A 14,144-nucleotide genomic window follows, 5' to 3' on the forward strand; every position below is an offset into this window, starting at 1 on the left:
ATGACCGTGTCAAATTACGTAAACATCAGTCACTAATCAACCGAGATATTAATGAAGACATTTTGAAGCGCCATTCACTGCAATGTTAATGAAAATGTCAAAGTGATCCACAATCCAGGATCTGTTCTAGATCGTCACCAAAATGTCATCATCTTCTCCTGGTAACATTCTGTAACCTTTTGAGTTGTGTTGCTAACAGACAAACCAGACATACAAACAAATTACACAAGCTCCGCCAGGAAGGAAAGACCGTCTATGAGCTGTGGGGGGTCTCAAGGACGCTCGCTAGAGTCTGATGCACTGTCTCTAAAGAGGCTACTTTCACCCCCAACAAGTCCAGTTGACACGTCTTTTTTTGCTCATCGTAATTTACCGTGACCTGGACGACTGAGAACCTGCCAATAGCGTCATCGTATCTCATCAGCTTTATCCTCTGTAGTTTCTACAACTCTGTGTCTCCCTTCTTCTTGAAGAACACCAGAACTCTTCTCCTCCGTTCCTCTTCATCTTCTTCCTCTAGGATTGTATTAAACCCCATTAAAAACTCTAGTGGGAACGCGCATCCGGACTCTGGAGAGGACCAAAAAAGTCAGCCTGAAAAGGAGGGTCTCTGTTCCTTTCGGCGGAGCAAAGGCAGGACCAGCTGTACGTAGTGATGCTACACGGTACATCTCCGGTAGAGGAAGTACAGCGAGTACTCCAAGTTGCTCTGCAGGGGAAGCTCAGTTACCAGAAAAACTAAAAGTGGTGAAATATGCACCGCTGTGTGTAGATTTCATGAACTAAATATGCGTTATAATTCTTTAATATTTTTTTCAGAACCAGCTACGTATCACCGGTAACTGATAGGACTTCTCCCTGCAGCTCCACGGTGCTTTAACACAGTCCAGCGCAGAGCGGAGAATCAGCTGATCGGCAGCGATAGTTTTTCATTCCGTTGTTCTGAACTGATCCGGAGACTTTACGGATCCCCAGCGACTTTGTGTTTGTTAAAAACGACTAGCGTTGTGTAACATTTATGATTTAGGCCAGAACTAAATGAGGTTCCCTCCCTAAAGGAGCAGCAGCCGTAACGGCGCACTCAAAACAAAAAAAACACGGGAGAGGGCGGGACTTCCCCCGTCTACTTTGTCCAATCGACGAGCGCCTTTTTCAGCCACGCGACGCTGCTCCGAAAGTTCGTTCCGTGAATAAATGACAGTGTGAACGCAGACCTTTCAACTAATTATAAATGCAGGAATTTGCTCCCAAAGGAACCGAGTCCTCTTGGTGCAGTGGGAACGCACCCTAACATGCTGGACATCCTTCCTGTCTCTGTCTCTCTGTCTGTCCAGCCTGTACAGATCCTTCTCTCCCTCTCTACTATCTCACCTGCATACAGGTCATCATATGCCCCCTGTTTGACCTTTGCCCCGTGTCTCATCTCCCTGTTCTCCTGTTTACTCTCTTCTGTCCTCTCAATGTCCCACTTCTTCTTAGCTAACCTCTTTTCCTGTCTACACTTCTGCACTTCCTGGTTCCACCAGCAGGTCTCCTTATCTCCTGTCCTTCCAGAAGACACACCCAGTCCTCTCCTACCTGTCTCCCTGATCACCTGAGCTGTTGTCTTCCAGTCTTCTGGAAGCCTCTCTTGTCTCACCTCTTCCCTGAAAGACACACAACACTCTTTGTTCTTCAGCCTCCACCACTTTGTCCTCTGCTCTGCCTTCGTCCTCTTCCTCTTCTTCACCACTAGAGTCATCTGTAGTCTGCCAGTCAGGTAATCAATAATTCATGACACAAGTGTAACGGAGATAAAGGGATAAATTCCACTTGTCATTCAGACTTGTGTTGTGGTAGCGCCCCTGGTGGCCACGGGAGCGCATAAGGCCTGCAGACGAGGCGTGCTCGGCGCCATTGTGATCGCGGATCGGGCGTGGTGCGTCTGCAGGTTTTCTATGTTCCCGTGGTTAATACGTGTTATTACTCCCTCCGTAGCTGCTGCGCCACCGCGAGTGTCCCGGGTGTGTCCCGCGAGTGTCCCGCGAGTGTCCCGCGTGTGTCCCGCGTGTGTCTGAATAAATGTCGTTGCACAGATAAAAGGATCCCGTGTCTTGGTTGTACGTCACGAAACACACAACGCAGCGTCAACCACGTTACACAAGCACACAACCTTCTCCGTTTGCTGTGCCCCCCTCTTGGCTCTGGTAAACCTTCTTACTGTACGGCCAACAGTTGTCCTGTTGACAGATCCCGCCCACCTGAGCTACGGCTCGCTGTAGTTCGTCTTAAAGGTTAGGTGGACGGCCGTGTGTTGGAAGGTTTGCATGGCGTTTGGACTTCATGATGCCATTTGTTCCCCAATATTCTCTAAACAAACCTCTGAGGTTGTCATGAAACAGCTGTATTTGTGCTGAGATTAGATTACATTCAGTTATTAGGTCAACATTTGATCGTTTGGTAATTCGGCAACTTCTGAAGACAATTGGCTGCACTCAGAGAAAAGAAGGCAGAATACTTTTGTACTTTTCAATTTTTCATTTGTAAAAAAATCATGTATAATTTTCTTCATACTTCACAAGTTTGTGCCCCTTCATAAAATTCAAATAAGATATATTCATGTTTGTAGTCATAACATGACAAAATGTGGAAAGGTTCCAGGGATATGAATACTTTTCCCAGCGAATGTATGTTCCAAAACATTGGTTACATTACACTTGATTAATTAAAAAATATAAATGGTAGTTGTCGGTCGATAAAGTCAATCATCTGTCCATATTAATGAATCAATAGTCAATAGTATCACAATCACAAAAGAGGTGAAGGTGAGGAGGTAGAGGTTCACTTACAGTGGCAGTGGGCACGGCAAAAGCCAAGCTGAAGAGCAGAGCCAGTGGGCAGACTTCTTGTCTTGGCATGATGTAGGGCAGAGACAGGGTGCGGTCATTGCAACTGTACCCAGAATGCACTGCCTGGAATATATCTGTCAGCTCCAAGAAATAAAGACTGACGACAGAGGAGGCCAGGATAGGGAGCTACAAGAAAGATGAACACAATGCATTGAGAAAATGATTGATCAGAAGGAAGAATAGAACCAAATAGTTACAAAAAGAGTTGATGCTTTCATTCAGAAAACATTTTCTTAATGAAAACATTTTTACTTCTGGGAATGATTGGTTTATGAGTTATTGGCTGAGTGCTTGTGGATTTAAGGCACAGTGTTGCCTTGTCCACCAGCACCAATCAGGACCTGTCCTTCAATTCAAACATTAAATAAATGTAAAGGATTACATTCTTTCACCTTCGCAATATTGCAAAAATCAGTTTCGGCCTGTGTTACTTCCAAACTGGATTCCTGCAATTCATTTTTTACTCTCCTCCTACCTGTCTCTCTCTCTCTCTCTCTCTCTCTCTCTCTCTCTCTCTCTCTCTCTCAACCCAGCCGGTCAGACAGATGGCCGTCCACCATGAGCCTAGGTTCTGTCCAAGGTTTCTGCCTGTTAAAGGGAAGGTTTTCCTTGCCTCCGTCGTGTGTTCTTTCTCTTGTGGGTTAAGTTGGGTTCTGACTTTCCCTGCTAATCCTGTGAAGTGTCTTGAGATGACTTCCTGTTGTGATCTGGTGCTGTAGAAATAACATTTAGTTTAATTTAAATGTAATTTAATTTAATTGAAAGTGTTAGAATGGCTGGATGGTAATGTAATGATGAGGTCCACTCTGTCCTGCAGCATCTTGTATTCTAGTAGGAACCAGATTTATATATCTCATTTCCTGTGTGTATTGGGTCCCTGTTAAAGCCTGAATATAACATAAAATCCTTCCTCTCACTTTTAAAGCCATTAATAGAGGGGTTTGTCCTTTTTGTAACAGTATACAACAATGCAAGACCGCCGGCCATATTTGTGGGCAGCGTTTACACGATCGGCCGATAAAGCATCATTTCCCAAGTATTCACTGGACATTAACTTTCCGTTGGACTTTGTAACATGGAGGAGTATCACGAGTCACTTGACCAGAAGGCTTTTACTCGTTACATGGAGAAAATGGCTGCGATTGGGGCGAAGATCCTTACACGTGGACAAGTCCAAGTGGCATAATGATCGCTTTATGTTCCCTGATGTTTCCTACCCGGATTTAATAATTTACCTAATCTTTCAAACCAGCCCATTTTAATCTTTGAAGGACTTTCAGGATTGTCAGAGTCTTGGCGACTACGATCGTTTCGTTTTGGACGGGTCTGTGATGTTTGTGTTTATCTGCATATAAACCCAACTCTGCTGACATAATCCAAACTAATGTGGGCTTCATTTATTACAATATTACATTAATATCCAGCATTTTTAACTTAATATAACTTGCCTGAAATGATCCGAGCAAACACGAAGCATTTTGTTTGCATTTCATGCAGCTGAATGGTTTTCGTCGCTCTTTCTGTATATTTTGTCTTTTATTAAGAGAGCAGTGTTTGAATCTGTCTCTCAGCTCTCATGTGTAAAGGAATGTCACCACCATGCTAAAGGCTGAGCATAATTATAAGCTTCATCGTTGTCTGGCCGGCGTTTAGCTACAGCCATAGCACGGCACATCAGATGGGTTGCTTGCAGCAATCCTTGCTCTCCTTCACTGTTCACTCTTCTGTTCTGCCACTTCCCTGCCAAGAAATAGGAAAATGGAAAATGATAAAAGCTCTTTTTCTCTCTCTCCCACTGCGACTGACAGTTTATAATAGCACATGTAGTCGGCTTTATCACTGGATGAACGATCAACAACACTGAGTATCTAAACACAGTCTACAAGTATGGCCTCCCGCAATGCCTTTTGGAGAATGTAGAAAAGGACAAACCCCTCGATATCTTAAAGAGCTCTTTGTTCCAAATACCACATACACTCTGGGATCCAAAAGTCCTTTTGTCCATGGAGCTATAAATTGTCGCTCCTTTCTGCACATCATTAGCCTAACTGTTATCACCACTGCTAGCTTTAGCATTTGTAGTTTTAGTATTTACTATATTAGCGCTAACTTCATCTTCATCCTGCGGAGTTCCTCTGTGAATATCATACTTCTAAACTACTGTAGTGACAAACTATTCCTCTGAAAGTGATAGCAGTCAAATAGACAAAGTTAGGCATCTCAAACTCGCACAGCACGTGTCAAATGTTGAATCTGTCACACGTGTTCTTAACAGCCCACATTTGTTGGTTTTTCTGCAGTTCTGCTCCTCTCAACTGTGACAAAAGAGTTTTGAAGTTAATGCCATAACTTGTGTTGGATGATCCTGATCCACATGTAGCCGGCTACCTATGGATCAGGATCAGCACTGGACAGCTCCATAGGTAGCCGGCTACATATGGATCAGGATCAGCACTGGACAGCTCCATAGGTAGCCGGCTACATATGGATCAGGATCATCACTGGACAGCTCCATAGGTAGCCGGCTACATATGGATCAGGATCAGCACTGGACAGCTCCATAGGTAGCCGGCTACATGTGGATCAGGATCAGCACTGGACAGCTCCATAGGTAGCCGGCTACATATGGATCAGGATCAGCACCGGACAGCTCCATAGGTAGCCGGCTACATATGGATCAGGATCAGCACCGGACAGCTCCATAGGTAGCCGGCTACATATGGATCAGGATCAGCACTGGACAGCTCCATAGGTAGCCGGCTACATATGGAGCTGTCCAGTGCTGATCCTGAAAGGGACGTCTTTTCCGCGGCATCGACTCTGGAATGTTCTTCATCTTTCCCACTTCGGTTGTTTTTTTGGTTTCTGCATGTCCATGACGAGACAAGGTGGTGGCTTTTTGGTTTTGCTTTGATTTTGTATCGATTATCTTTGTTCCTGCGTGATTTGAATGGAACTTTTCCACATTATTAGATGTTCATTTATTCCCATCACAAACTTTGGTTCATATTTATGATTTTTCTTATTTACAGTTTGGCTTTATCTCTAACAATTTTTAAGTTACAACCTTTTAAACAAGTGATATCAAAACTGAATATTTTATTGTAATTACTGTGGCAGCTAAATAGTTAAATAAATAGTTATAGTTATTTAACAGCATGTTAAGGAGTAGTTACATTTATTATACATTAAATGACATTACATTTAGTTACATTTTTACTGTGTTACGGTTTAAATTTGGCATTTGAAGGGCAAACATAATGCTGATGTGGCCCTTGGAGAAAATGAGGTTGACACCCCTGTCGTACAGAGTTCGAGTTGGAGAAAGAGAAAGAAAGCGTGTCACGACCACAAGACACCTTGCACGTCACGGGTGCTGCTGGAGCCTGTGGGTGACAGGCGGGATACACCCCAAATGTGTCGCCAGTGACACCTCCAAAAACATGCAATTTAGGCAAATTGATCACTCCAAATTGCCCGTAGGTGTGAGTGTGTTCGTTCATGTCTCTGCGTGGCCCTGTGATGCACTGGCGATTCGGGGTGTACCCCACCTCTCGCCCACAGCAACTGGGATAATATCCAGCAACATCCGTGACCCACACCATGGCTTTGACCACAAACCGCTCCCAAAGCTTTCCACCGCTGAGCCATCAAACAGGGCAGTGAAGAGGCAAGTCTTCTTCTGTTCATCGCCTCCAGCAGACAGCGGAACTGCTGATGAGTTAATGACAAGCAAGCCACAAGCGTATTGACCACCTCCACTATCCATGACGGTATCCATGATGCCATTCAGACCACTTAGATCCTCCGAAAGAATGTTGCAATGAAGCGTCATGATGGGGTTTTCAAGAATGTGAACAAATCCCCTCTCGTCATCCACAATGGCTTGTGCTCCATCTGTAGTGACAGCAAAGATTTTGTTTATGACCAAACGTTCATCGACAGCCACGTTAAAGACTTTGAGAGCAGATGTTTGCTGACACATTTTCCAACATTTCACTTAAATGCCATTCCACAGTGCTGAAAGGGGGGACCGCTCTATGTTCCGACACCCCTAAGTTCAGATACTACAGAACATTTCAACCTACTCGCACCCCTATGTTCAGACACCGCTGTATGGTATTGTGAATTTTTATAAACTTGGAAAAGTTTGCAAGTATGTTTTGGTACAGGCAAAACTACAGGTATACTATTTTATGAAATTATTCTTTAAATCATTAGTTCAGATTTATTTGCCATTCTGTCACGAGAAATATATATTTTAAATATCCAACCATACTCTTGTTCAGTCCTCTCCCCATGAGATTCTGCAGGGTTTTGAGTCTGGGGCAAATCATTCGTCTAAAATGGTGTGACGTTGTGCAGCGATGTTAGAAAGATTTAAAACCTGCTCCTTTTTCTTGAAAAATTCATAAACTGTGTTTGGTCAATCATGATGATGATAAATGACATGTCGAGTGTATATTATGAGCCACCATAGTCGAACCACTGGTGTAAAAAAGTGGAAAAGCTGTGCTACAGGCTGGTACATGTAGGTCTGGGATCAAAGAATGGACACTGTAGATGACTCTTATTGAGGTCTGGATTTTATGTTTAACACTTGATTGTATTATCTTTATGTATTGGCGCACTTTCCTTTATGCCGCTTTTATTTTGAAGTGCTTCCTGCATGACATTTAGCGAGTGCCTTGCAAACGGAAGTTTGACGGATGCATGAAAACGAGACATTATGATATTTTTCTCCTTTTTTCTACTTGTTCCAGCGCCTGGCTCGAATTGAGAACAAGCTCTGGAGATTCACAAGGAAGGAAATGTTCTCTACCATTCTCAGGGCTGAGCTTTACTAAAGGCTTCAGAAAACCAGTCATCTTCATCACCGTCTGGCCAGGGTAACCAGTCATCTTCATCACGGTCTGGCCGGGGTAACCAGTCATCTTCATCACGGTCTGGCCGGGGTAACCAGTCATCTTCATCACCGTCTGACCGGGGTAACCAGTCATCTTCATCACCGTCTGGCCGGGGTAACCAGTCATCTTCATCACCGTCTGGCCGGGGTAACCAGTCATCTTCATCACGGTCTGGCCGGGGTAACCAGTCATCTTCATCACCGTCTGACCGGGGTAACCAGTCATCTTCATCACCGTCTGGCCGGGGTAACCAGTCATCTTCATCACGGTCTGGCCGGGGTAACCAGTCATCTTCATCACCGTCTGGCCGGGGTCTGGCCGGGGTAACCAGTCATCTTCATCACCATCTGGCCGGGGTAACCAGTCATCTTCATCACGGTCTGGCCGGGGTAACCAGTCATCTTCATCACCGTCTGGCCGGGGTCTGGCCGGGGTAACCAGTCATCTTCATCACCATCTGGCCGGGGTAACCAGTCATCTTCATCACGGTCTGGTGTAGCTACAGACACTCTTTGCAGAGAACGCGAATTGATAAAGAGTGTTGCGCGGTCAGCAGCCAAATTGTCTGAGCTTAAAGGGGTATCGTTGATTCTTGAAATAATCGTGTCCTTATTTGGCAGTCCCTCAAATAAACCATCCGCTGTCGATAAGAAAGCCTCCTGTGTATATTCTCCGTGAGTGAATGGTTTTCCGTGTTTCGCTATGCAGGAATAAACGCTAACTCCGCTCCGTTGCCCGGTTTGTAACAGTACGAAACGTCTCCACGGTGCTGCTCTGTTTAACACACTTCGCTAGTGCTGTTTTTACAGACGCACACCCGATGTCCTACACACCACACTCACAGAAAACGGTGCATATCGCCCCGTCTCCCTCTGAACAAATTCCTAATGCTTTGTCCAACTATGTTGGAAAGAATGCCTGGAACTAGCCATTACTTGCCAGGATAACGCCAACGCTGGATAGTCAACTGAACGGACAGAGCCTCGCGGTGACGCGCTGACTCAGGGACGAGCACGATCACATCCGCACAGTCGCAGTCAACGTAAATAATAGCCCTGTTGTAGACGATCAACCCTCAGTCTGACTGAATGGCCATTACTTCCAGAATGTAGCTTCTGTTAACAAAATCCCTGTTCTTGATATAAAATGAACATAAAGTTCCAACATAAACAAGAATGCAATTGCTAGTTTGTCAGGCTAAAGAGGGTAAAAGAACACAAATAATTAGTTTGACTCATGAAACTTGTAAACATTTGTCTCCTCAATTCACATGACCAGCTGTGGTTTGTATTTTTAAACAAGTATATAATTATTTCTACACGTCAAACAAGAAACAAACATCCGGGGGGGTTGCGGGGGCAGCATCCCAAGCAGGGAAGCACAGACTTCCCTCTCCCCGGCCACTTCCTCCAGCTCTTCCGGGGGGATCCCGATGCGTTCCCAGGCCAGCCGAGAGACATAGTCTCTCCAGCGTGTCCTGGGTCTTCCCCGTGGTCTCCTCCCGGTGGGACGTGCCCTGAACACCTCACCAGGGAGGCGTTCAGGAGGCATCCTGAATAGATGCACCTCATCTGGCTCCTCTCAACGCGGAGGAGCAGCGGCTCTACTCCGAGCTCCTCCCGGATGACTGAGCTTCTCACCCCATCTCTAAGGGAGAGCCCCGCCCCCCCACGGAGGAAGCTCATTTCAGCCGCTTGTACCCGGGATCTCGTTCTTTGGGTCACTACCCAAAGCTCGTGACCACAGGTGAGGGTAGGAACGAAGATCGACCGGTAAATCGAGAGCTTCTCCTTTGGGCTCAGCTCTCTCTTCACCATGACGGATCTGTGCAGAGTCCGCATCACTGCAGACGCTGCACCGATCCGTCTGTCGATCTCTCGCTCCATCCTTCCCTCACTCGTGAAGAAGACCCCGAGGTACTTGAACTCCTCCACTTGGGGCAGGATCTCCTCCCCGACCTGGAGGGTGCACTCCACCCTTTTCCAGCTGAGAACCATGGCCTCGGATTTAGAGGTGCTGATTCTCATCCCGGCCGCTTCACATGCGGCTGGAACCGATCCAGTGAGAGCTGGAGGGCGTGGCCTGATGAGGCCAACAGGATCACGTCGTTTGCAAAAAGCAGCGACCCAATCCTGAGGTCACCAAACCGAACCCCCTCAACGCCCCGGCTGCACCTAGTAATTCTGTCCATAAAGGTTCTGAACAGAATCGGTGACAAAGGGCAGCCCTGATGGAGTCCAACCCGCACTGGAAATAGGTCCGACTTATTGCCAGCAACGCGGACCAAGCTCTGGCACCGGTCATATAGGGAGCGGACACCCCGTATCAGGGGGTCCGACACCCCGTACTCCCGGAGCACCCCCCACAGGACTCCCCGAGGAACACGGTCGAATGCCTTCTCCAAATCCACAAAACACATGTGGACTGGTTGGGCAAACTCCCATGCACCCTCAAGGACCCTGCCGAGGGTGTAGAGCTGGTCCACAGTTCCACGGCCAGGACGAAAACCACATTGCTCCTCCTGAATCCGAGGTTCGACTATCCGGCGGACCCTCCTCTCCAGTACCCCTGAATAGACCTTACCGGGGAGGCTGAGGAGTGTGATCCCTCTGTCGTTGGAACACACCCTCCGGTCCCCCTTCTTATAAAGAGGGACCACCACCCCGGTCTACCAATCCAGAGGCACTGCCCCTGATGTCCATGCGATGTTGCAGAGTCGTGTCAACCATGACAGCCCTACAACATCCAGAGCCTTAAGGGACTCCGGGCGGATCTCATCCACCCCTGGGGCCTTGCCACCGAGGAGCTTTTTAACTACCTCGGCAACCTCAGCCCCAGAGATAGAGGAGCTCACCCCCGAGTCTCCAGGCCCTGCTTCCTCACTGGAAGGCATGTCGGTGGGATTGAGGAGGTCTTTGAAGTAGTCCCTCCACCGATCTACGACGTCTCGAGTCGAGGTCAGCAGCGCACCATCCCCCCATACACAGTGTTGACCGTGCACTGCTTCCCCCTCCTGAGACGCCGGATGGTGGTCCAGAACCTCTTCGAAGCCGTCCGGAAGTCGTTTTCCATGGCCTCACCGAACTCCTCCCATGCCCGGGTTGTTGCCTCAGCAACCGCGGTAGCTGCGCCCCGCTTGGTCTGTCGGTATCTGTCTGCTGCCTCCGGAGTCCCACAGGGCAAAAGGGCCTGATAGGACTCCTTCAGCTTGACGGCATCCCTCACCACCACGACAGGCACCGACCACCTTACGGCCACAGCACCGATCGGCCGCTTCGACAATGGAGGCACGAAACATGGTCCACTCGGACTCAATGTCCCCTGCCTCCCCCGGTACATGGTCCACTCGGACTCAATGTCCCTGCCTCCCCCGGTACATGGTCCGCTCCCGGAGGTGGGAGTTAAAACTCCTTCTGACAGGAGATTCTGCCAGACGTTCCCAACAGACCCTCACGTTTTTTAAAGAAACAAAGAAACAAACAAAACCGCTGTTGGTTAAACAGTAACTTCAAATCAAACTACTACACTTCCTCCACCTCTGTCCAAATGCATAAAAGACATTTAGAGACTGATATCTCTCACAGGAAGCCCGAGCTTCGTCACAATATCCTGAATTAATAAAACAATGAACTTGTCTTGGACTGCAATATTTACTACGTGAATGAAGTTGTGACATGTATCTATGTGCATACAGAGGGAAACGCCAATAAATAACCTTTAATGGTCAAATGCAAACTGCAGGTCAGCGAGAAGCTACCCCAGACCTGGGCTGATGTGCATTTAATACCAAAGACTTTCATCCAGTTGACCCTCAACCAGGGTGTTTCCATTCCATGAGAAATAAAACACACCTCACCAAACATTTCCTAAACATAACCACACAGCTTTATTTTGTTTTCATTATTCCTGATCAATAGATGTGTAATAATCCAACTAACTGAACCTGCCCAGGAAGTAAATGATAACTACAATTATGAACGTATTTGGTATAAATCCTCGAGGATCTTTCTATCAATAGTATCTGATTATAACAATTTGAAAAACAAATCCAGCAAAGACTCGGTGGCTAATGTGCACAAACAGAAAATAAAGCTGCAGCACGGAGGTTTTTTCTCATCTTGCCTTGAACACACAGATTTAAAAATATACCGCATTCAGAGGACATGTTGCCTAGCAGCCAGCTAGTGGGTAGGATGGTGTGGCAGAGAGTAGCTTTGTCAGAAGAGACAGAAGAGATGAGTAGTAAAATACTAAAACTGATAAATGTTATACTGTTAATAATAATAATAATAATAAAATAATAATAATAGAATCATTGTTTAATGTCAATGTCTGTAAAAATGTCTAATTTGACATTTGAAAATTCCTGTTCCACCAAAAAACGTGATTTTTAGATGCCTGTTTGTTTCTAGTACTGACAGTTCTGTACCAATTGTTGCTTCAGATAATAAGACAACTAAATGACACAAATGAAGCCTTTCACTGGGTTTGTTTTTGTTTGAAGTATTCGGGATGATGTAAATATACAACTCATCAAAATCTATAACAAATATCTGGCTGTAATAACGTTTTCACCTGTGTCTGTTTGGTGGATTATCAGTAGGATGGCACCAAGTCTAGCAGATTCATTTCCATGAAACTTGGTGGGAGGAGGGAATTTGAGCAGCAAGCATATTAAACAAAATTAAATAAAATGCAGGTGATAATCTTTACTTTGGGGCAATTATTTTATTTGAACGTACATATTTGAGTTCCATTTGAGAAGTAGCAAAGTGGAGGCTTATCGGAGGCATATGCCACCGATGGTTTCTAAATGTCCGACAGGCCGATACAAAGGCAACGCTCGGGGGCTCAGTCGGTCCAGTGATCCGGTCCAGTGATCAGAAAGCCGGTGGTTCGAATCCCAGCTCTGACTGTCCGCATGTCAAATGGCTCCCAGTGGGCTGGCAGCACCTTGCATGGCAGCAGGCGCCCACTGGAGTGTGAATGTGTGAATGAATGGGTGAATGTAAAGCGCTATATAAGTGCAGAGCATTTGCTGCAACCACCAAGTAAAAATTATAAAAATCTGACGGGCAGTCTCGGTGCAAAGGAACTTAATACAGCGAGCTAAACCGGGGCGGATTAGCATATTAGCATCTAAAGTATTTTGGTTGCATGAAGTTGAAATAGAATCTTATATTTAGGCAGCAGTTGTCGTTCAGGCATCACTAAAAGCTTTACTCGTCTGTTGGCAATCCGTACGTAACGACCAAACGGAATAAAGTGCTGCAGCAGCCGCACAAGCCAAGCTCGTTTGGTGGAGCGACTGCAGAAACAGCAGACGAATACAGATCGTCAGCGTCGCTGCACCCAACCTGCCCGTCTGGCTGATTGTTCTGTTCCATCGCAACACTTTGTCTATCAATAACGCAGTATTGATCTGCAGCTTCATTGTGGTCGCTTGCATCAGACAGCAGACCACAAAGAGGCTACGAGATGCTGCTGAGGGAGCCAAACTCATCAACCATTCAGCCCAGCATATGGATGGATGGATGGATGGATGACGGACAGACAGACAGATAATTCACCTCTACAAAATAAAAGCACGGTAGCAGAGAGACGCTGTCCTTGGTCTCACTCCCGCCTTTCAGACGCTCCTTGGTGCGAGGCATCGCGAGCGGCCGGTGGTCTCTCCCGTTGCCGGGAGACAGGGAGCTGTACTTGATTCCCGTCGTAATTTTGGCGGAAAATGTCCCCCAAGCCCTTAATGGCCGACCTCCATCTCCCGGCGAGGCGAGCTGGATGTGTGGATGTGTGATTTGACGCGGTTTTCACGCTGCGCCTCTGTTCCAGCTCGCTGATGATCCCAAAGACGTTCTGTTCCTGTCACCGCTCGGCGATGTTCACGCGCGGCTCCGCCAGAAACGAGCCCAGAATAAGCCTGAACACTTCCCGCACGGATTTTCAAAATAAATACATTTAAGAGCATTGTAATAGCCAATCAATCAATAATTACATTGGACAGTTGAAGATCCCTAAAAGAAAATATCTAATGAGGTTTCACTCTGCGCTAATTTATAAGACAGTGGCTTTTTACAGCAAATTAAAGTTGTGTGTTGTGTATCTGTAATTAATCAAGCGGGGCGGGGGGGTAGTGGGGGGGCAATTATTGCTATTTAAACTACATTTCGAGTGGAAAGAAACAAATTCCACTTAGATCCATAGACTTGGAGATTTCTTACATGCACACTCAGTCAAATCCTAATTAGCTATTATTAATTAATTTTGTTTAGTTGTGACAGTCTTTGTTTAGCTGGCAGGATTAAAAGAAAATACACAACAAAAATGTTGTTTTTTTGTTTCCTGA

General features: G+C 46.3%; 1 protein-coding gene across 1 annotated transcript in view; it reads right to left on the reverse strand.

Moving 5' to 3' along the window:
- The window catches only part of plppr4a (phospholipid phosphatase related 4a), a 45,923-nt gene extending 32,474 nt beyond the window's left edge, over nt 1-13,449 (reverse strand). Inside the window, exons 1-2 of the mRNA XM_068748921.1 lie at nt 13,366-13,449; nt 2,829-3,014 (exon numbers count right to left, since the gene is read on the reverse strand). Coding sequence (XP_068605022.1) covers nt 2,829-3,014; nt 13,366-13,449 — 270 coding nt within the window. The remainder of the gene's footprint in view (nt 1-2,828; nt 3,015-13,365) is intronic.
- Nucleotides 13,450-14,144: the final 695 nt, after the last annotated feature.

This window comes from Brachionichthys hirsutus, chromosome 15, assembly GCF_040956055.1.
Source record: "Brachionichthys hirsutus isolate HB-005 chromosome 15, CSIRO-AGI_Bhir_v1, whole genome shotgun sequence".
Classification (NCBI taxonomy): domain Eukaryota; kingdom Metazoa; phylum Chordata; class Actinopteri; order Lophiiformes; family Brachionichthyidae; genus Brachionichthys; species Brachionichthys hirsutus.